The sequence below is a fragment of the Centroberyx gerrardi genome, chromosome 1, assembly GCF_048128805.1.
Source record: "Centroberyx gerrardi isolate f3 chromosome 1, fCenGer3.hap1.cur.20231027, whole genome shotgun sequence".
NCBI classification, from domain to species: Eukaryota; Metazoa; Chordata; class Actinopteri; order Beryciformes; family Berycidae; genus Centroberyx; species Centroberyx gerrardi.
Genome location: NC_135997.1, coordinates 23,764,795 through 23,789,003, shown reverse-complemented (window position 1 = coordinate 23,789,003; position 24,209 = coordinate 23,764,795). Strand labels below are relative to the sequence as shown.

General features: G+C 41.3%; 2 protein-coding genes and 1 long non-coding RNA gene across 3 annotated transcripts in view; 1 reads left to right on the top strand and 2 right to left on the bottom strand.

Moving 5' to 3' along the window:
- Positions 1-3,488: 3,488 nt before the first annotated feature.
- Positions 3,489-7,610, top strand: bcl2l10 (BCL2 like 10). Its single transcript, XM_071911063.2, has 3 exons — positions 3,489-3,573; positions 4,435-4,899; positions 6,624-7,610. The coding sequence occupies exons 1-3, from the start codon at positions 3,541-3,543 to the stop codon at positions 6,744-6,746; spliced, it is 621 nt and encodes a 206-aa protein (XP_071767164.1). The 5' UTR covers positions 3,489-3,540; the 3' UTR covers positions 6,747-7,610.
- A 3,588-nt stretch (positions 7,611-11,198) lies between these two features.
- LOC139920950 (uncharacterized) lies at positions 11,199-16,532 on the bottom strand. Its single transcript, XR_011785071.2, has 4 exons — positions 16,422-16,532; positions 14,226-14,323; positions 13,549-13,625; positions 11,199-12,150 (listed from the first exon to the last, which is right to left on the bottom strand). It is a non-coding gene; the product is annotated as an uncharacterized LOC139920950 (long non-coding RNA).
- A 1,590-nt stretch (positions 16,533-18,122) lies between these two features.
- trpm7 (transient receptor potential cation channel, subfamily M, member 7) overlaps positions 18,123-24,209 on the bottom strand; it is a 44,933-nt gene continuing 38,846 nt past the window's right edge. The window contains exons 33-40 of the mRNA XM_078283895.1: positions 23,894-23,938; positions 23,450-23,515; positions 22,418-22,701; positions 21,691-21,773; positions 20,677-20,882; positions 19,640-19,691; positions 19,392-19,498; positions 18,123-19,142 (exon numbers count right to left, since the gene is read on the bottom strand). Of these exons, the coding sequence (XP_078140021.1) occupies positions 19,030-19,142; positions 19,392-19,498; positions 19,640-19,691; positions 20,677-20,882; positions 21,691-21,773; positions 22,418-22,701; positions 23,450-23,515; positions 23,894-23,938 (956 nt within the window). The 3' untranslated portion in view covers positions 18,123-19,029. The remainder of the gene's footprint in view (positions 19,143-19,391; positions 19,499-19,639; positions 19,692-20,676; positions 20,883-21,690; positions 21,774-22,417; positions 22,702-23,449; positions 23,516-23,893; positions 23,939-24,209) is intronic.

Genomic DNA, 24,209 nt, shown 5'->3' with positions numbered 1-24,209 from the left:
TTTATTTCATACACAAGGCAAATACAATGTGCTCCACATAAAACAGAAAAAAATACATAAAATGACATTAAAAATGAAAGAAAGAAAGATATTGAGTAGTCACTCTCACACTGGTGACACCTCTGGTCAGCCAGTAGGCTATAACTTCAATTTTTCTTCTCAAAAGGAAATCAATTTAGATGAGATCTTGAAGGATTCTTCGAAGGAGCCTAGAGTCTTTCCAGTGGTCTTACCCCACCGCATAGGCAGGCCCCACAGCCCTTATAGGACTTGTAAATGTTCCTTTAGAACAATACACAGATCATCTAAACAATTACAATTATAAACTTCAAGAAATCCTTCAATTCTCAATACAGGTTTGAGGAACTACTCACCAGAGTTCCTCTAGACTCCTGTTGGGATCCTGTTCGTGATACCAATTGATGAATAATTTTGTATAAAATAGGTAAAACATAAATAAAAGAAATAAACGAAATAAATAAAGATAACACCTGTTACATCTACATACAGATGATTTAGCGGAAGGCCACAGAGAAAAGGAATGTTTTGAGCCGACTTTTAAAAGAGCTGACAGTGGGAGCACATCTCAGTGCTTCTGGAAGTTTATTCCAGTAATTGGGAGCATAATTACTAAAAGCAGCTTCACCTGATTTAGTTTTCACTCTGGGAACAACTAACAGACCGGTCCCAGATGACCTCAGAGGTCTGGGTGGCTCATATCCTAAGAGCAGGTCAGAAATGTATTTTGGAGCTAAGCCATTTAGCGCTTTATACAGTAGACAAGCAGCAGAATTTTAAAATCAATTCTATGGCACACTGGAAGCTAATGCAGTCAAGGCTGGATTATGGACCGGGCCAGTGCCCCAGGGCCTCGGACTGCCAGGGGCCTCTGAAGCCTCAGGCCCGCGGCCCGATACTGCCAAAGGATGTTGAACACCAGGGCCCTCGGCACATACAGCGCAAGCTGACCCCTAGGGCCCCCCGACACCTCGGCACATACAGCGCAAGCTGACCCCTAGGGCCCCCCGACACCTTGGCACATACTCTTTACCGGAGATCAAGCAGAATTTAATGATATATAAGTGGGGGTGTGTGTCTTCATAGTGCAAGGCAACGAGACAAAGAATAGAAATAAAAAGGTATGGAGTCTTCATTTTTTATTTTGGATCATTTTTATGCACTCCTGTTATAAAATGCCCTCTGGTCACTCCATGACGTCAGCTGGTTTGTTCCTATAAATAAAAATTATGCTTAAAAATGACACAACAGGCAGGCATAGAAGGTTTAACACTTGGTTTGCTAATTGCCAGCTTGCTAATAGCTAGCTAGCATTATCGTTATTTTTCCTTTTCTTAAGATCATGAAAAAATCATACTCTTGAGAAAACGGCATAAAGAAAATAATGCTTATAGCTCATTGTCACTTCAGTCTATAGAATCAGACCTTGTCAGACAGCTAGACTTTGATGAACTAGTGGATGATTTTGTGAGGAGGAAGGTAAGAATGACACCCTTATAGGACAGAAAAGGTCCTATACGTAGCAAGAGGCGGGACTCTTACTTCCTATTTGTCGTAAGGAAAAAACTGGGGCAGATCAGACGTCACTCTCACATTCACACTTCCACTCAGTTTGGCTTGATCAATTTACCTAACCTGCACATCTTTGGACTGTGGGAGGAAACCCACGCGAACACGGGGAGAATGTGCAAACTCCACGCAGAGAGAACTCGGGCCAGGGCCAAACCCAGATTTCCTTGCTGAGCCCTAATTGTCTGCCTCTTTTCCTTAGTATCAAAGATAATTACCTCCGTTTTGTCTTTATTTAGCTGAAGAAAGTTTTGGCACATCCAGTCATTAATTTCCTCAATACACTGAATCAGAGAATCTACAGGACCAAAGTCACTTGAAGAAAGAGATATATAGAGCTGAGTGTCATCTGCATAATTGTGGTAGTGAATGCTATTTTTCTGTATGATATGTCCTAGTGTTCCACTAGTATGTGTAGAGGTTGAATGTAGAGGTTGAATAAAAGAGGGCCAAGGATTGAGCCCTGTGGAACTCCACATGTCATACTGACCCTTTCAGAGACAAAGTCACAGATAGACACAAAGTAGTTCCCGCCTTGCAGGTAGGTCTTGAACCAATTTAAGACTGGGCCAGAGAGTCCACCCCAATTTTCTAGTCTATCTAATAATATTGTGTGATCAACAGTGTCAAATGCAGCACTAAGATCCAGAAGTACAAGGGTAGAAAGCTTGCCTGAATCTGTGCTTATACGAAGATCATTCACAACTCTAATAAGGGCTGTCTCAGTACTATGATGGGGTCTAAATCCGGATTGGAAATGGTCAAAGTGAGCATTTGAAATTAAATAGTTGTTGAGCTGGTTGAAGACAATTTTTTCCAGGATCTTACTAATAAAAGGGAGATTGGAAATAGGTCTGTAATTACTTATCACAGAGGCATCCAGGCAACTCTTCTTTAACAGAGGCTTAATAACAGCAGTTTTCAAAGCATTTGGGAAAACACCAGACAAAAGAGCGCTGTTAACAATTTGCAATAGCTCATTCGCCAAACAGCTAAAGACATTTTTAAAAAAGCTTGTGGGCAGAGTGTCGAGGCAGCAGTTGGACGACTTAAGCTGTTGTATAGTGTTCTCAAGTGTTGTGTAGTCAATAGCAGTAAAATTTGCCATAGCCTATTACTTACATTATTTATGCGTGAAGGAAATGGAGGCATAACCTTCCTGTTAGACATGGAAGCACTGATAGTTTGTCTGATACTCACAATCCTATCACTGAAAAAGGCGGCAGATTCATTACATTTAGCAATAGAAAGAAGCTCTGGGGCAATTGATGCTGGAGGATTTATCAGTCCATCAACAGTAGTAAAAAGTGTACGTGCACTGTTTGTATTTTCACCAATGATCTTGGCAAAAAGATCATTAGTGAAAATCATCATATATCATCATCAAATCACGATTTGATCAAATCATCAAATCATCATCATATAAATAATATAATAATATTATATACAATATTATATAATAATAGCCTATAAATATTGTATATATACATTTCCTTGTTATCCACAGATCAAGACAGCTTTCACTGTAACCACAATTTTATCATGTGATTACATTTACTTTAAACCCACACATACCAAGTCAAGTCATTGCAAGAAATAATTCATAGCAACGAGTTTTCTGGAAATTTGCTTTTGTCTGTTCTCATGATTGTTTCCTTATTCAACGTAAACTATTCAAGACAAACAAACATGTGGGTGACGAGCTTGATGATGATGATGATGATGATGATGATGATAAAAAATTGACAAAGAAGATTACGTTTTAATTTAGTTTATTTTGTTGGTGTAGTCATCTTCTGCTTTCCACTTGCACAGGAATAGTGAGGGGGTTTTGTTGGGTTTTTTTGCGGCAGAGACAGACGGAGGCGGAGTCAGAGCTTATATGGCCAGGCTGAAGGGAAGGAGTGAATTCTGCGTAGTCTGCTACTACGAGGTTGTCCTTCCGCCGTCTGTATGTGCAGAGAGCAGTCTGATATCGCTGGGAGGGTGAGCTTTTGTCTCATTTACACACAGAAATAGCTGTTTTACGACTTTTGTTCTAGGTCCAATCAGCAGTATATAACCTTAGCCATGCATAGGTGTTAATACTATGTGTTAAAAACAGTGCTAAAGGCTTCGATGTCCCTCACCTATTTTAGCTCATCGCTGCCTGTATGTGGTCCTTTGTGTCCCAGACCTCCATTGCATTGATGACAGATCCAACGGTTAGCAAAGGAAATGCAGCTAGCTAGCCAGCTGCAAGTTCACTAGTTACAAGCTAAAATAAATGAATAATTAGCGTTCGGTTACTAACAAGCTATATTGCTGTTTATGTCAGTTTGGTATGCTGTTAATTAATGGTAGCTTTTAACATTATCCATCTTGTATTGCCGAAAGCTAACGAGCTATTTCGTTGCCGTTTATTTCAACGCTACGTTAGCTCGCTAACCCTCAACAAGGATGGTTAACGTTAGCTTAGCTACCTCACTAAGTGGGTATTTCTTTGACAGCTGGCTGACGCTAACAGAAAACAGATCCTCAACCGCCACCGAAGTACGAAAAATATGCTAACGTTTGAACCTAAAAAAAAATAAATGGCTAACTGGAATTGGCTAAGGTTACTGGAGGAATACCATTTCCAGTGTTATCTGAATTTATGAAACTAGGTTGTATAACCATTAGCTAGCTTGTGCTGAGCAGTAATTGCACTGTGTTGATTGGAGGTAGAGTCCACCTTTATTTAAAGTCATATCTAGTCTTGCTTATTCAGCATTGAAACTCAGTAACTTAACCCTTAATGGTTGCTGCTTGTCAAGTAAGCTCCATGACATGTTAATTGTTTTTTTTTTTTTTCTTTTCTCCTGATAGAAAATGTCGTGTTGGCTGTGGAAAGAGACCCTGGCTCTGGTAGAGGATTACCTGTCCCTCTGCAGCACAAGCCCACGGCCAGCCCCTCCACCTCCCAGCGAGTCAGCCGCTGCCATGAGGCGCCTGGCCCAGGACATGGAGACACAGCACCACGCTCGCTTCCACTCCCTCGCTCAGACCTTCCTGCGGCAGTGCGGGCCGGACCCCTGCTCCAGCCTCAGGAAGGTGATGGAGGAGCTGGTGGGAGACGGACAGTTGAACTGGGGGAGGGTGGTGTCCCTCTTCACCTTCACTGGGGTGCTGGCCAGACAGCTGAGGGAGCAGGAGGGCACGAAGCCGGGGCTGGACCCCGGGAAGGGGCAGGAACTGGGACAGGGGCCCGGTAACTGCAGGGGACTGGCAGAGACCATAGCCGATTACCTGGGAGAGGAGAAGAGAGACTGGCTGCTGGAGAATGACGGCTGGGTAGGTCTCACACCATCACTGCTTCAAAATTGATTTAAGCTCAAAGAAAGATGGGCTTTAGTTTAATCACTGCTTCTGAATGGACTGATTTACTCAAACATACAAACAAACAGGTGTTGAAATTAGAAGAGTCGACCGAAAAACACAAAGAAGCACAGGTTACATGAGTATAATTAGGGAAAAGTCCAGTGCAGATAACAGAGGCATTTAGATTGTGTCCGGCACCAAGCCAGACTTAAACAGGTGTAAAAAATCCCAGTAAGAATTGAAACTGAAACTGATTTTCCTAAACGTCTTATGTTGAAAACCACCTAGTCTGATGGGATCCGATTCCACTCCTTGGGTATATTAAGATCTATATGTAAGTGTGGCTTGCAGCACTGTCTGCGCTTAGTTGTGATGCAGCCTTTGCATCTAAAAGTCTGCATATATCCTGTATTGCAATCTTATTCTCCTACTCTGTTGACGAGAGGAGCATTCAGACGTCTCATGTGGCTGCCGTGATTATAGGAATTGTAGAGTGGCATTAGCCAAGAATCTGAGGAATGTATGCTACAACAAGGCAGCGTGGACGCCTAAACCAAACCACACAGCTTTTCTATAAAGGGCCCTGATCAAACAATGCTGGCCTCTAGATTATCAGAGAGATGCAGTTTGTGATTTGTAAGGGTAAGACAAAGGCTGTGTTGTGTGACTGTATTGGTCTGTAAAGATTACTCATCCACTGGAAATCAAAAGAGCAAAGTTAATTTTAAACCTGCTTTGTGTGACTTATTCTAATTGTAGTTTACTGAAACTTTACATGGGCTAGTTATGATGGCTCTGAATAGCCGCACTAAGGCCCCAGGACACAGCATGCCTAACCAAGAACACGACTACAGCTGAAGGTCTGCTTTTGTGAATGGGCTCGCCCTGGCTCCCCTCCCAAAGACCCACATAAACACACACCCCTCCTTTCTTCAACTGGCAGCTGGTTCCAACAGACATCTAACCAGCTCCGCCAGATGGACTTTGTAGTAACAGTCAAAGCTTCAGTGCTTTGAATTTGGCATTACCCAAATTGAGAGTTATCCTCGTATGACTAGAAAAACAAGTGGCTGTAAGGCAGCGAGCACCTGGGGCAAAGAACAGGTGCTCTCACTGGTTGACTGTGTGGTTTCAGGCCGAAAACATGAGAGGGAAATACAGCTGTTGGAGGAGCTGAACTGCGTCAGACTTCTATAATCTAGCCTTTGTAGCCAAGTCATGAGCCAGGTCATACCTAAAATGGACAAGTATTATTATAATCAGTTAACATTTGTCATTTGTTTATAATCTTTGGACAAACTGGCACAATTTCCAGTAATAATAATTATAATAAGCTGGTACTTTACCTTTTTACTTTTACCTTTTACTTTAAAGAATTGCTATATTGTCAGGATATTTGAGAATGGCTTAAACTTATACAGTGTAAGATACCAGTAGTACCTCCAGAGTTTGGCTAAATTGTTTTCCGTGTTTGTGGACAAACCCAAGCTTGTGAGTGACAGTGACATTTTCCAGTCTGAACCTGTGTCATTACCACCAGTCACCGGCTAAACGCTGGCATCGTCACTGTGGCTGCTAAGTTGGTCTACTCTGCCAGGCATTGAATTTTGGAAATTGCCATCCACTGTGGCTGGTGGACCAAAAATGAAGTTTCTGCCCTGGTTTGAACATTTTTTTTTCTGTGTTGTCTCCTGTAGGAGGGGTTCTGTAAGTTCTCCCGCAGTGCCAGAGAGGTGAACCAAGACTCGTCCATGAAGACGGCTCTGTTTGCTGCTGCCGGGGTGGGCATCGCCGGACTGACCTTCCTCCTGGTGCGCTAGCTAGCCGCCTTCATCCTTCACTCATTCTCATCCACCTTCTCCATGTCATTTCGCACGATTAAGTAGACATTTGATTCATTTATTCTAACAGCATCACTTCAAAGCAAGTTTAATCTCTGTTGAATTCAGGGTTGTAATTTTAAAATCATCAGCTGAATGTTTGCACATACTCCAACCCCACACATTTAATACTGACATTTGTCACTTGCTCCTTAAGATTGTAAAAATGATCTCAATGCCTTCAGAAACGATGGAGTAAGCGATATCGGTTTGCATATCTTTCTCAGACAGGTTCATTATTAAAGCACAGGTTCCCACACAGAACCACCTTGCTGTCAAAGTTTTCTATTTTCGGCTGTGCAGCTACAAAACATTGCATTTCAGTTTTCTAGCGCCTATTGTTTTTGATTTTGTTTTAATTTCGTCGGCTGCCTTTACTTCACGTGTTTACCTGAGCTGTGTATGTGATATAGAGCCATGCTAGTGTAAAACGTATAAATTAATATATTATATTTATATGAAATGAAACTGTAAGCAGTGGCCATTTTCTAATTGATCCACAGCTAATTCAATTGTTTCATTGTTTTCTCTAGTCTGTCCTACATTCATGTGAAATGTCTGTGATTTACATGGTCACCAGAGCTGTGCATCTGTAGGAAGCAGTGAAGACGACCAGACAACGGTGCTATGATATGTTGTGAAATCAGTCTGACAAACCAGGGACCAATCCGAATTTAAACTCTTTGCTATTAGAACAAACCGTTGCTATGGCAATTCCCCCAACAGATCTCTCTTCTAAGCATTATATTTTTACATTGTTTTGTTCTATTTATTTATGTCACTGTTTTTTAATAAAAAAAGATCCAATCATGGAGTTCTTGATTCTTGTGACTGAATGAAGTTCAGTGAGATGGCTACCCTCTAAGGGTGGTTTTTGTTTTGTTTTTGTTTTTATTTAAACTACCAACATGTTGACATCACCTTTTCTAACTTCCTGTATCCCCCAAAACTTCCACTTAGCAGGCATCTTCTGTGCCTCTGACTCATTTCTCTCAAATGTCCCTTATAGTATTTCTAATAATCAAATTACATATGGAATGTGTAGTGCACACCATTCCCCCTCCCTTCATCTGCAGACATGTTGTTATAAATTAGAAATGAGGATGGGGACTCCGCTGTCTGTCTGTCTCTGTGCTCGCTGTTCCTCGGAGCATCACACCGCTCCAGTTACACAACAGCCTTTATGAGTACAGCAGCTGCAGTCTAAGATCAGACCATTATACTATTAGCACTACAGTCAATTCCAGTAATAAACGGCATCCTATAAGGCACAAGTGAGTAGCAACAGATTTTTAAAGAATCAGGATTGAAATTATACTACTATTGATAGAAATAGTGCTTTTACTTTGCTTTTATATATGTAGAGTTGGGATCCAAAATGAGATATCCACCATTTGAAAAAAGTGTCACCTTGTCATTGATTGCACAAAAGAAGAGAACACATGATAGTACTTTTTAAAGGTTAGTACATAACCCAAGTCCTTGGTTGACGAAATTATGGCACATTTACAGACTGGATCATCTAGATTTTTCGTTTGCCACATTTATTGCCACCCAGCCAAAAGGATGGACTACACAATCCCAAAGTTACTCTACCGGATCGCCCTGTTGCAGTTCATCATCACATCAAAAAGCCCATGAGAGCGAGCTCTGGGTGGTGGAGTCACATCGGCTCCCTTTGTCTCTACCGTCTGTTGACCCAACACAATTAATCAGCACGCCATCTACAGAAACACACCCATCCTCTTCACAAGGCACACACACCTTGTTACACAATCTTTCACATGAAATCGGTTGATGAGTCGATGCCTCCAGTCCTGTAGTCAATGAGATGCTCACAGGATGAACCCAGTGACACAACGTGAACTTGGATCAAGGCTCTACCTGACATTTTGGTTATTTATGATATAGTCCTGCAAGCACGCCTTCCAGTATGGCTGAAGGTAACTTTCGAAAATGGTTAATTGGGTAAAATGAATACAAATTAATAAGATTTTATTAGTTTTGCGATGAACTCACATTTTGTCTACAGGCCACAGTGGCTACTACATTCTAAACTTTCCCATCCAGCCACCTTCACTGTTTTTCCATAGCCAATTGTGTTTTTTAGAATATAATCAAACCTCCAAATGATGGTTGGTTATCTCTCGAAGTAGCTGGTAGAATAGATTAATTTATCAGCCATTACCGTTTGGCTGGTGTTAATTTCTCAGCCTGTCTATGGGATATCAAAATTTTAACACTCAATGTCTGAAAAGCACTCCAAATGTAGACAGAACATTGAAATTCCAAGCTGACAAAAGATTATTGATTTAAAAAAAAAAAAATCTTCAGTACTTTGTCTACTTCCTGTTTTTGTTCTTGGTTCCAGTGAATTCCATGTTTGTGGGGGATTGCAGCAGGGAGTACACCATGAGATTACACAAAAAACACCACAAAATGTAACTGTCATCTGTTACTGTACTGTATATTGCAAAGTAGGCTATACTGTTCAGAAACATGTTTGAGGGGTATAATGGCATCAAGACTGAGACTATAAACTGTATGATAGGCCTACTTGTACATGACGATAATAAGACTGTTCAAATTACAGTCTGTAGATTGGAATCAAATATTTTTTAAAATCTCTAGATGAATTTTTTTATATTTTAAAATAAAATATTTATCTGCACATTCTATGGATTGTGGTAAAGTAATCCAAACGTAATTGAAAGTAATCAATATTCATATTCCACTGGTTACTGATTATGGTTTTAATCAAGTAATCAGTGATCTGTCATAGACAATCATATACACAAATACATTGTGTGTATGGGGAGACGTGTTTGTCAACAAGCAAAGGAATATAAGATAAACAAGAGATATTAAACCAATTAAGGAATAAAAGAACAAGAGATCCCATTACAAACGTGTCCATCACAAATGGGGAGCTTTGTGTGTGTGTGTATATGTGTGTGTGTGTGTGTGAGTGTGTGTGAGTGTGCATGTGTGTGTGTAGCTGTGATGCTGCAGTGAGGCCATTGTGCCTGGAACTGTCTGACTCCCCATATGCAGACAAAGAGCCCATGTGTTGGCCTTTGCCATTTCTTAGAGCAGTGAAACTGACCTCATTTCCCACAGTGCATGGGGTAGTTTCAACACCCACACACACACACCCACACACACACATATAGTCTCTCTCTCATACACCCACAACATTAAAGTTCACACCGTTTTGTAAAATAGAGAACCATGCCTGCTTTTGATGCGGCTTATCTGTTTCCTGTTGACTTTTTTTCCCACCAGCAGAGCATCACAAACAGACACATTCAAATGCCAGTTATCGTCGCTATCTGTTTATCTTATGGATTATGGAGATTACTGTGTCTTCTCCGGACCCCAGTGACGGCAGCCTCCCTTTAACCATTTCACCACTCAATCTGACGGCTTAACGAACCATCCTGGACGTTCAGAGCCACAATAGCCTGTTTTGTCTTATTCTGTAAGCTGATTGATGCGCTTAGGGAGAGGGAGGCTAGCTAGGCCTCTGTGGTCTGGGTTCAGCTTTTTCTGATGGTGTATGGGACGCACAGCAGCTGGTGGACCGGGGATCAGCATGGCTGGGGTTTCTCAAATTCCAGATGGGGTTTCTGGACTGATAATGGGAGTCTATGTGACATCCTCGCTGATCGGACTCCTTCTATAGCCCCCCCCTCCCAATAAAAACATCTATCCAACCTCCCTCATCTCTGACCTCCTAGTTGCGCCTGTCAAAGGAACAGGCAGAGGGAGAAAAGGGTTTGAACCTGAACATGAGAAACTCTCTGACTCCAGGATTAAACAACGCAACAACAGTAGTATTAGTTACAGCAACGTGCAACAGGACAGGACTCCTCTTCCCTTCTTTACCCAGGATGGTGGAGATGTGATGGAAGGTGGCCTTGAGCGTAGAGAGGCACTGCTGTTACTTGATCCCCACATCAGCCAGTGTGTCCATTAACAGCCATGTGTCCTGTCAAAGTGCCACTGAAGTTAGGTCAGATTTTAGGATGCATCGTGCTCCATTCATAAACTTGTGGAGGGCCATATAATAAAAAAAAAAGCCCCGGATGCATGAGTGATAAGCCCGTTTCATTTGTCTGCGTAATTGATGGGAAGCTATTTCCATGCCATCGTGATTTCTCTGATATGATTTGATTAGATCTTGTGGAAACAGGACAGGACGTTTGACATCGCAGGTCGCTCTGATCTGTGACGAGGCGGACGATGGTATCTGTCTGTCAGCCAGCCGGCGCTGCCAGCTGCTCATTGTGTCCTACAGAGAAATAAATCTGACTGCCAACCAGACTGACACTCATCAGTCAACTAACTACTTGTGAAAATCAACTTGGTGGGAAATGAACAGATCGTTAGTTCGGCAATCATATTTTATTGCGTCTCTTGGAAATAGTTACAAATTGATTACAAATTGGTTACATCAACAGTATGTGACTATGATAGAAAAATGCCAATACTTAAAATGTTTGTTTTCAAATACAATATATATATAATATAATATCCAGTTTAGGTTTAAGTTGCATGTCCACTGAAATACTTGTTAAAAATTTGTCATTGTGTTAACATTTATCAAATGTGTCATTTATCAATAGGAACAGTGAGGCACCTAGACTCATAAACTGCATAGCCCAATGCGTTATATATATACTGTATATCCCTATATATTGGGAGAAGAAGTGTATATAGTTTATGTTAGGTATGAGTACAAAGTAGCTCTATGTTTGATAAGTAAGTAAAGAAAGGGCCTGTATTTTTTTGAATACGGCCAGACAGACGTGATGAGAGCAGTTCCTCAGGTAGCAGTCAGCTGAAACACTTCTAGGCTTGCATCGTGCACACACTCCACATTTTAAATGTGTACATTCATGAACAGAAGGTGGATCAGCGCCCGGCTCCCAGGAGCTGCTCGCATCATCGTCCTGTCTTTGGCTATATTCACACGGAAAAGAATAATCTGGTTTGTGGTGCAGCTCTGATCTTCTCATGGCTGTCAACGAGGACCAAATAGCCTGATGTTCGTCTATGATGGAAAACACTTTATGTGCGTGTATTTGTATGTATAGAAAGTATACTATTTATCTAAACATGGAGAAACCACATGGAATTTATTTTTTTCTTTGTAAGAGCAAATATGAGAAGATCAGGTTTGAGCCACAAAGAGCTCTGATTTCAAAGAGAAATCATTTTTTTTCTGTTGCGGTGTGAATACAGCCTTGGTTTCGGTCTCCCCTCCGCTGGTGGAAATTGCATCCTCCCTTCTTTTCTACACCTTTCCTCCAAGGCTGATCGCCTTCACCTGCGCCACCACCTGGTCACATGAGAGAGAGAACAAAAAAAGTAAACAGGTTTTGTTTCTTTCTGCATCCCAATGAGGATCTACTTTGTGTGTAGGGATAAATGTGTCATTCAGGTGTCCTTGGGTGTGGTATATAGTCGCTTTGTAGTCGTTCACAATCCTCTAAAATGTTACTGTTTTGTAAGATAGCAAATAACTTCTATAACATCTAATAGTGAGCTTTACTATCATGCCAGCAATCACTTTTTACGAGTAGGTATGACATTTTTCAAATGATTTATATCTCATTTTGGAATTTAACTCTTCACATATAGTGTACACTCTCCTTTTCCTTCACATGTGTATTCCTGATGGAGAGACTGAGGCCAAAATGTTAATAAAAGACTAGGGAGCATTGATGTTTTGTCTCAGCGTAACAGAGAGAGACCTCACATAGTAATTTAATTTTACATTTTAAGCATTTAGTTGATGCTCTTGTGACTTACAATGAGTGCAGCAGAATACATTTTAATTCCTGGGCCACCATCATTACGAGGAGTGCAAGGGTCAGAGCTATCATGTCAGATGGGAATATTCCTGTGACCCAAGTGCTCATGATCTAACTCTAACCCTATGATAGAGAGGAGCTAGGAAAGGAAGTAAGAGCTGAGGAGAGAGGTAGAAAGGATTTCTTTCCCCTATATTGCCAATGATGTAATTCAGTGACCTGTTTAGCCTTATGCGGGACATAAAAGCATGTCAAAGTCCTGAGGACAGGTGTTGTAGTCTAATGTGTGTCTAATGAAGTCAATAACCAGAGTGGTTGAGAGCTTAAACACAGAGGTGGTAAATCCCAGTGTTTCCCCTGTATTTCCCTGCATGAATGACAGGCCAGTGCAGCTACAAATCTGCCACCACAAGTAAGGACTGATCAAGGAAACACATATAGATACTGTATGTAAAACTAAAAACTGAAACTAAAACAGGGTGTGGATGTGGAACCCAAACCAAAATGACCCCACCCACCACTATGTAAAATAATATCTCTTATGGGAAGTACTGCGTGAGTACTACAAGTTTTTGTACTACATGGAATCCTACATATGACTACATGTAATACATCCAGACATTGCATAGAATGTAATGCAAAGATGTACATATTCTTACTTGAGATGCAAACGATACTACAGCTGATAAAATGTTAGAGGTTTGGAATTTAAGAGTTCATTTCCAAAACTATACATATCCATTTTGGGAAAAGTCTGTCTGGATCTGGACTCAGTCTGTAAAAGTGCGACCACTTTGACAACCAAGGACTTAATTCTATTAATCACTGTTTTCAAATAGTGAAAAAAAACCCCAATTATAAACGTATAAAGTTTATTTTTTATTTTTTTTAATGAACACAGCATAAGCGTCACAGTGACTAACCTGTTCAACATTGGGAAAACTCCCCTTCTGCAGCTTGGAGTAGATCAGCTGACCGTTTACTGTCACCTCAAAGCTGTCTGTGGGGCGGAAATAAGGCAATGATTGTAAAAATGCAACAACAATAATGCAAGATGGTAACATGTCTCTTAATGTGTGTCTCAACATAAAGCCTATGTTTGCAATAAAACAGGTTCACTCTGAGAGAATGGGCACCAGGTCCCTTCACCACAGCTTAATGGGACTTGAATATACAGCATGGGACATATATGACATTACACTCCAGTTCTTGTTGAATCTGCATTTGTGAATCAAATTATGTTTGTGGCATGGCTTGTGTTAATTTGTGGATTTTTGAGACTTTGGTTTCACTTATGTACGTGGACAGATGCCATTTCAACAATTTCTATGACATTGTTGGCTCTGAAAATATGTTGCTTCTAAAAATATTAACACATCTTTAAAAAAAAAAAAAAAAAATTTGGTAACTTTTGTGAAAACCTGTGGGATTTTTTTTCAAATATTTGTGGATGGTGAAAAATATAATAGTTTATTATCTGTATCTTATTGTTATTTCTGAATACTGAAACACAATTCACTCCATAGGTTTAACCTCCACTACATTCCTAAATATAGTGTGTATGTAGCCTGATGTAGGTGTTGAGGACATGTGAGCTTACTGCGCCGCCCCTTGGTGCCCGACACCTGCGCATCAGGAACGCTCCGCTTTATGGCAGAGGACAGCTCCTGGAAGTAACTGCCGTGGCCTCATCCGCTACTGTAAACAAGAAGACACACAACAAGATGAGTGAGAAACAGCCCGCTACACATATTGACTGGCCCTTTGAAACTTATTTCTCTAATATTGAACAGAAAGCCGTGAGGAGATTCTCAAGGACAACAGTTTGGTGGCCAACTGCCAGTTCTCACGCACTGAGCCGCGTGGGACTCACGCAACGCTTTCCATACGCAACGGACTAATCACACGCACTCACGCCACACCTCCTGTTTATCATGCTTTGAAATGCATATATTGGACATTTATTATTTTATTACATGCAGAGAGACACGGGCGCGTGCTTCTTCTGATCGCGCCTGCGTGAGCGAGCTGTCAGCAGCAGGCAGGAGTCTGCCATTAGTAGCGAGGGCCCGCCCACTGCAGCGCACTGGCCAATCACGTGCGTTTATGTAAATAACTTAGCGCAGCACAGCCAATCATGCCACGCCTGCGGCAGGGCGGCTGCTGCAGAGACAGCAGTGTTGCGCTGAGGCGAGAGAGCAGACAGACGAAAACTGAAACATAAAAGTTAATACTGTTCAGAGCTGACCTCTGCACTGACTCCATTTTGTCAAGGTGAAAAATACTGTCAGGGAAAAAAGGCTAATTTCTTCCACTGAATGGGTGAAATAAAGGGAGAAGAGGGAAAGACCTGAAGGACTTCTATTCTAGGGAGGGGTTAAAGCCCCAATATGCAATTTGTAAAATTGCAACCCTGTAAAATTGGGGCATTTTCTCATTCGTTTAAACTGATTTATGTCTTCATCTTTATGGGATCTCAGTTCTCCAAAATATATACACTTTAGTTATCATTTTAATGCGTGAATACATTAATCAAAGCAGAGAACCAGTCAGAAAAGATGCCACTTATTTTTCAGGAAAAAGACCCTATTCGTTTTAATATTTTTGTTTTAGCCTACTATTTTACTACAATTAAAAACTGCACTTCTGCATAGACTCAACGAAGTAGGCTACATTAAACATTAACAATAATAATAATAAAAAAAGATTAGTTGTTGAAATATAGGCTACCTAGTTGGTTTCACTTAGCCTATGTTTTATGTCATACAGTAACCATGTAAGCCTGTTAATCATAAACATATAGACAATTGTATAGTCTGAACCTTTGCTATGTGGGAGATTTGTGTGACTGGTGTGACTGGACCTGCTGGAATTTTACTTTAATGCCCTGCTTTAGACGGAAACTAACAAGCTAGCAGAGGAGAAAAGAAAACAAAGTTTGTTAAGCTTGTGGTTGAAAAAAGATCAGCCTCCATCAAAAATCTCAAGCCAAACATAAACAAATGACCAGGCAAACCAGAACCAGCAGGCCGCTGAGGAAGCAGTGGGTGAGGCAGATCATCTATTGGAATGTTTTCTCTGGTTATGATTCATGCAAAATGGAAAGAAAAAGAAAGAAAGGCTCGAGTTTTAGCTGTTGATTAGACTATAAAAACTGCTTTTGGCCAGGCGCAAAAACAGCATCATCAGAGAGTCAACATCCCATAGTCTAGAGCATGTGTGGCCCAGGATAATTTAACCCATGAGAAGCTGGCCTGAATAAGCTCGTGAGCCTTTTTTGACATCCATTTCGAGGAGGAAAACCCATTTGGGCCAGGCTGCACCCTGTGCTGGTGGACAGTAGATGGTCTACATGGCGGAACAGTGGATAGTTTAAAAATATATTGGTTTCCATCAATAAACATGTTTTAGTACCAGTGGCACAAAAACATTCCCAGCTTTTCGTTTAAATTAAAAGCATGTTCGAAAAAATCGAGTCATTCCCTAACAGCACATCAAACTGCGAATAAAAAGCTACGAATCGGGAAACTTCAGTTAACTTCATTTACGTTGTTAGCAGCGCATTTAGGCAGGGGCAGGCTATTACCTGTGTCCAAAATATATTTCATATCAATGTGATTAGCCTACATGTAGGCTATAGTTATTACGTTTTTTCGCCAGTTGTCTGGGTATGTTTTACTAAGTTTCTGCAGCCTGAAACATATTCCGAAGTAATGTGTCGGTATCGGTTAACAATAAGCTACAGTAGCCTATTAGATGTTAAAATTAAATTGAATTAGTGAAATCAAATACTCACCAATATTCAACGTGGACAACAACAGTCATGGTTTTGCAGTTGTATTGCTTCTAAGCAAGCAGCTGATAAATGTTGTGACTGACCAGAAGCTCGAGCTGAACAAACTGCCTCAACTGAGTCATAATTAGGAGGACCATATTTTCCAGGTAAACCACACCCAGTGGGTGGACAAACAGGTCTGTCTACAGCATGACACAGCATTATTATCTGCAGTGACTTCTTTTATTCGATTAATAGTAGGCTATCATTTCAGTATTAGTTAGATTCATCGTTAATTTAACCTGGTATTTCCATTGAGAATTTTTTTTTCTTGGCAGACCTGGCCAGCATTATAACAAACATAAAAGTTGCAAACAGACATGTAACAAATGCATAATGCACTCAAAGTCACAAAACTGGTGAGTGCAAAGCCAAAACTCCCAACAAAGTGCTCAGAAGTACGGAAGCGTATTGCATTCACCAAAGAAAAAAAAAAAAATCGGAGATGGTTTCTCGTAATTATGACTTCCGTATCTCAGAATTATGACTTAGTATCTCATAATTACGAGATAAAGATCTCGTAATTGTGACTTAGGATCTCATAATGAGATAAAGATCTCATAATTATGAGACCCTAAGTCATAATTATGAGATACTAAGTCATAATTATAAGATCTTTATCTCATAATTATGAGACCCTAAGTCATAATTATGAGATACTAAGTCATAATTATGAGATATTAAGTGATAATTATGAGATACTAAGTCATAATTATGAGAGGGTGTAGTCCTCAAAACTCAACAAGAGAGACCGGTTTCAAATCATTTTGCAGTGATTTCCATGCAGTGGGAGCAGGATACATAAGGCCATTTTGCCCAGTTCTGACCAGTGATGAGGTGGGAAATGAAAAGGTGACATATAAAAAAGGTGCAAATTTAAGTCATGGAGATGTAGGTCAGCTAAAATGGAGGGTAAAGTGACTTCAGGTGGGTTTACCCTCCACTCCATCCCTGCTGCTGAACTTACAGACTGATCCCAGAAACAGTTCTAGTTTTAGAGATGTGAGAGATATATCGCCCCAGGCTTTCAATGCAATCATCACATTATAATAAAGCAGATGGGGTTGTGTTGGGAAAATACAGTAGGCCTAATTCACAAACTGACTGTGGATGATCCAGATGAGCAGTCGATCAGATTGGTCGGAGGCCGCGTGTCTCAGACGAACAGAGGTTTTTCTGTATGTGTATCAATACACCAGCAGCTGCTGCCCAACTGAGGAATCTGGGGGCCTCTTCTCGGACACCAGGCCCACTGTCTGCTATCGTAGGCATACAGTCAAGAATTTTGGCTTATTGTACACAAGGTCAAATACTATTTCAGTGCTCTATAGACTAAAGCCTTGATACGTTGGCAACAGTGAAGGATGAGATATCCACCACTTGTGAAAATAAATAAAAATCGACCCCATCTCTTAAAAAATGTCTGCTTGCATTACAGTATGGGTTACTATTAGTTATGTGTCATCTTAACACCTTTGCTTACAACATGACTTTGTTTTGGAGGATGGTATCATCCATGTGTTTAAAATATAGACTCATGAATTTCAGGTAGCAAAAGTTTTCCATGATGAATAAAAGCAATTTGGAATGAAACTCTTCAAATGTAGATAGGTAATTCTTGCTGGACTGTGCGAACGAGGGTGCTGAAGACAGAAGAACAGAAACTTTTTAACATTTTATTAGTTTAAAATGATATACGGTACAAAATGTATACAGTAATACCCTTAGTTTCTCAGTTCCCCTGCATAAAATATTTTAATCTGTTCAGCTCGTGCCAGATAACAGTATCTATAAGATACACTAGATTGTAATTTGCTCATACAATAGTTGATGACAAAGATATAGCAATAGTACCTTTGTAACATTAAAAACTATCAGCAATTTTTGGTGGACACATTTTGAGAGTTCAATACAATAAAATTACATACATTGTTCTGTAAAAGTTGCATTGCAATCTGCCCATATTTTACAAGATTTTCAAATTCATGTATATCTTTCATTAAGTATGAAACAAAAGAAAAAGTTGTGATACAAGTCTTTATACATTTATAAAAATGATCTGGTGACATACTGCAAAGAGTCTTGCAATGTGAATCTCAGCAGCTTTCCTCTGAAGCTGCTGTAACAGAGACGTACAATGCACTTAGAATTGTTCTGGGTTTTTTTTTTGTTTTTTTTTTTTAAACAAGGCAACTTCTCAAACTTCATAATAAATACTAGACCCTCCGCAGTGATATTGTACCTGTTGATAGCCATTTTCATATATAATATACTCATAACATATAAACTTGTAAAAAATATCTTTAAAACTTTTTTTCCCCCCGTTTACTTATTAAAAAAAGGTCATGGTAGTTGATTTGTGTTTGACACAGCATTTGGCGGGACCAACAAAAACGTAACACAGTCGGCATGCATTGGTTTCCATGGAAACACGGGCGTGATTCTTCCAGTTGATTGGTTGTGGCGTTTGCACATCTTCCTTGTCCGTGGCTTTGACTAAATAGATCATAACAGTGCGCCGCTCCACCTCACCCCGACCCCAGCCCCTCTCTCTCTCGCTTTAAACCAATCACAGCATCAGCCTCATTGATTGGCGGGACTCCCTGACCCCGCCCCCTGGGTCGTGGGGGTCTTCTTGTGGGAACGTCACCTTATCTGGCGTGTAGTCATTCCGCTTCAGATCTGGAAAATGAGAAACGCAGAAGTAGACGGTGTCAGGCGCAAACCTAGATGGTGTTACACAACAGAATCTTCATTATCTTGTATTAATTGTGTTTGTACTTTTGTCTCTTTCTCTCATTTGTTTTGAGGTGAGATGTTGTGCTAAGATGTTTATGATAGGTGCCTTGGATTTTTATATGTCACCTGCACAAATTAGTAAATCCGTTTAGGAATAAGCTAGCTGAACAGCAACTGTAGAAGATCCCTTACCAGGAAGTTTGAGTTTCCGACAGCAGGAGTTGCAGTGGTGCTTGGCGCGAAAGTTCCTAATGGCGTCGTCCCCCAGGTTGGCAGGTCCAAATATCATATCATATGATCTGCAGGACCAACAACATAGTTATTCAGTAGCACATTACTAGCAACAAAGTGGCCGGTAAAGCTGGATCTGATGGAATATCAAGATGCAAGAAGCAGAAAAAGAGATGCTGGCTTGTGTGAGAACTTCAGAGGGCACTTACCCCTTCTCACCACTCTTTATAACAGATGGATCTGTCAGGATCTCCCCAACACCTGCAGACAGGCAGACAGGCAGACAGACAGGCAGACAGACAGACAGACAGACAGACAGGCAGACAGAGAGGCAGACAGACAGACAGACAGACAGGCAGGCAGACAGACAGACAGACAGACAGACAGACAGACAGACAGGCAGGCAGGCAGACAGACAGACAGACAGACAGACAGACAGACAGACAGAGAGGCAGACAGACAGACAGACAGACAGAGAGGCAGACAGAGAGGCAGACAGACAGACAGAGAGGCAGACAGACAGACAGACAGACAGACAGACAGACAGACAGACAGACAGAGAGGCAGACAGACAGACAGAGAGGCAGACAGACAGACGGAGAGGCAGACAGACAGACAGACAGACAGACAGACAGACAGACAGACAGACAGACAGACAGAGAGGCAGACAGACAGACAGACAGACAGACAGACAGACAGACAGGACATTTCAGCTTCTGTACATAATCAAAGACATTAACCACTGCAACAGCACAAATTTACCTCTGCCATATGTACAAGGCTTGGACTGTGGTGTAGTGGTAGTTGAGGAGGTCAATTCATCTAATATAATCAATTATAACCAGAGAAAGGAAACAGGCTTACAACCCATTATGAGTCCAACCTATAGTTTTAGAATACCTGAAATTTAGTAGCACTAATCCTGGAGCACTGCTGAGATTACACCACCAAGTGAACTTCACAATGACTAAATAATAAAAAACAAAAAGGCCAATCAAGATATTTGTTGACTATTTAAATGCATTCAAAGTCCTGTTGAGTGTCCTTGTTCCTTGTGTCAACATGTAATGTGAAACTAAGTTGTCAAGTTGTTGCTGCACCAGTTTCACCAGGACACATTCCTGTTCCTATGATTTATTGTACTTGGTGTTTAAAGTTATTCTGTGCTGTGGCACGTTCTCTGACACTAAGATATCATCTCATCTCATCTCATCTCATGACAGTGGGTCCAGCGGGCCGTTTGTACCTTGCAGGTCGAGCACCAGCAGCTCTCCGCGGGTGTACTCGTAGGTCCAGTGGCTGAAGGCCAGCATGGTCTCCTCCAGCAGGTTGGTGGGGACGATCTCGTCTCCGTTGTTGTTGTTGAACTTCCTGAACTCTCCGGTGATGCACTCCTCGATGGCGAACCACTGGCCGGCAGAGTGACAGTACAGCAGGAACACCTCCAGGAACCTGCACAGGCAGAAGGGACTGGCTCAAAAAGGGCAATTCTGACAAGAGTGTCCCAAGGTGTCTCTTCTGTTGTTTTAGGAGCCTTGAGAGTTACGAAACCTCAACCTTAAAGAAAATACAATTCTTTGACTTAAAATTGCATTGCTCGAACTGATTGAAAGGAAAACTGGTAGACGATTGTTTTCTTGTACCTATATCATGTATTTATAATTATGAAAAAAGGAAATGTTTAATATAGATTTGTGAGCATGACTGTCCATAAAGTGTTCCTTCAGTTGTCTCAGGTAATTTGACAAGACAATGTCGTAGGATAACAAGCTCCTGACTCCAGAAAAAAATCTCAAGAAATTTGAAGACAAGATGTTCTTTTGCAGAATAAGAGGCTAAACGTCACGTCACGTTAGAAATACTGTGTAAGCCTAAATCAGTGTGTCAGTGCCTGGATGGTGGCAGTCACTTTTCAGCATTTGACATGCACAGTTTGAAAGCAGCAGACGTGTTGCAACACCACTGGAAAATATCTGTGGGAGAGTGTCTTTTAAGCTAGTTCAAAACGGAACGGAAAAACTGGAGCTTGAATGAAGTGGAATGACACATATACATATATGCTGGAAATGGCCAGTGGTTTACATTGTGATAGTCAACAAGCAATATGCAGGGTTATAATCAGGCACACACACACACAAACACATGAAAACAGTTATCTCCTATCAGAAATGAACAGGAATTGTGTCTCCAAAAACCATGAGAGCAGAGGCTGCACACCACCCTCCACAGATCCACTGCATTGTGCCATGTGTGTCTTTACCTCGGTGAATAAGGGATCGTCTTCGGCCTGATTTGGTTGAAGGCAAATGTCAGCTTCTGAGCAGCTCGCTGCTGTTGAATTTCCTGAAACGACAGACAGACACCGGTCAAACAGTGCTATGATAGGGTTTGCATTTCAATTTCAATCTACTGATGAGGTCTTTTCATGTCAGTGTCACTACCCTGATAAAGGAATGTGACATACTGTGAGCGTAGGAAGGGGGTGGGTGAAGGCTTGACAAGAGAGCAACTGAAACACTGCTAAAATAAAGGCTTATTAAAACTTCTTCACAAATTGAGTTGCTATGGCATTTTTGTGGTTTATTTGTGTTTACTTTTGCCACAGTTCTTACTCCTTCCCCATGCTTTTTCACAAACCATACAGTCACCCATCCCCAAAGCGGCAAGCACCGTTAGCAGTAACCTTCCTCTTGTGCAACAGCCTGACCAACAACCTCTTTTTCTCCTTAGCAAGCACTGCAACGCTTTTACTGCGAGTGCTGACAAGTGAGCGTGTTCTGGTGTTAAGCCTGCCAGATGTTGATCATTCAAAATATTTCAGCTTGAACAAACGTGTGCCGTGCTTTCAAAGCGCTGCAGACAATATAGTTCAATCAGGGATCAGATCCTGTGTATTGGTAAGTGAAATTCTGAAGAAAGTGTGGCCTACGGCGGGGTGGTGTGTGTGTGTGTGTGTGTGTGTGTTTGTGTGTGTGTGTGTTCCCTACCCTGAGACAAAGGTGCAGCACAGTGTCCTCCTTGTAGATGCTCTGCCAGGTTTGGACCACCTCCGGAAGGAAGGACTTGACTATGTACAGGTGCCCCGGCTTTAGGATGTCGTACTCTGACCAAGTGCAGAGCACCTTGAGGGCCCGTCTCAGCCCCCCGCCCATCTCCTCCTTGCTGAGAAACTCTATTTTGGCACACAGGCCCCGCTGGGCCCAGGAAGACATGCTGTTGTTGATGGTGTTGGGGGAGCTCTCCTCAAGACGGTACACAGTCACTGGCTCTCCTGAAACAATACACACACACACACACACACAACGGGGCAGGTGTGAGTTCGATCCACTGATACAATTTGGTAAAATTGTACTATGGGTGTGATAGAATAGAATAACGGCTCTGGAATCAACTGTACATTTGCTGGCCTAAGATTGAATCCTGCCGTCTCTCCCATGTCTCCCTTCCTTCTTTGTCTGTGTAAAGAAAATAATTCTCTATAATAATAACTCTCCTTAAAATGCAAAGTTGTACGACAGGTGCCATGTTGCTGTCCACTTACAGTGTTGGTGGTTGTAAATATATAGTAATGATTATGCCACGATGAGATGCTTATTATTCTAAAGATAAGCTGGCACTGACTCACCAGCATTTACATTTGAAGGCATTCAGCAGATGTCATTTCCCTGAATGACTTGCAATAAGTGAAACATCAGAGTCAGAGCAGCACTGCGGTGGTAACATGATCGCCACTGCAAAAACATCCAAATCTTTTGGGCAATCACTCTTACTGAGACATGAACCAGGATTGTGAAACCAACAAGGCTGTCGCAAAAACAACACAATGGCATCTAAGCTTGATTCAACAACAGCTGTGGTGTGGGTGTGGTGCAAGCATGAGGAAGTGTGGGTGGAGGAAAACAATGTAAAAACCATCCGTCTTATCTGGCTCCTAACTTCCTCATTCTCTAACTGGCACAGAGACGGAGGTACTTTCACCTGACCTGACATGTCAATATGCAAATATAACCCAGTCTTACCTCTAGGGGGCACAGGGGTGAAGGGGATACTCTGGGACAGCCGCATCAAGTTGTTGCGCTCCACAGCTACAGGAGACACACACACACACACACACACACACACACACACACACACACACACACAGGTCAACACACAACTCTAGCAGGAGAGTTAACAGGGGCAAAACTACTTTGCAGGGTTGCATGATTTTGGATAAAGTGATAATCCTGAATTGCTGGATGCTGTGATCATGATTATATGAGAAACAAAATATTTTTTTAATACACTTTTGTGTCAACTTATTGACAATTTTCTACTATAGCTGGCATTCTAAATGAGGTAAAATGTTTCAATATTGCCAATATTCTACAATTATTAGTCCTGGAAGTTATATACAATTATATTAACTGTGCACCCTTCCACCCTACAGTCTAGATAACAGTTTGGAAGAATCCAAATCTCACCTGAATACTGGTAGTTTTCCATGGGCTTAAAAGGGGAGCCAATGGCTACAGAAGGAAACAAAGAGGTTGGCCATTAACCTTTCTGTAATACCGTCTACACAATTATTTGATAACAGCTGATGAATGTGTCATTGACAATCATTTAGACACATTAATTCAGATGAGTAGCCAACATCCTGAGCTATTACACCATCAACCAGTAGAGGTCTCTGGACTCCTACATTACAACCAAGTCAATTCAGCACAGCGCACATGAGAACAAAGTAATAAGGTCTAATATACAAGCTACTGGGCTGATCTATGGATACCAGATATA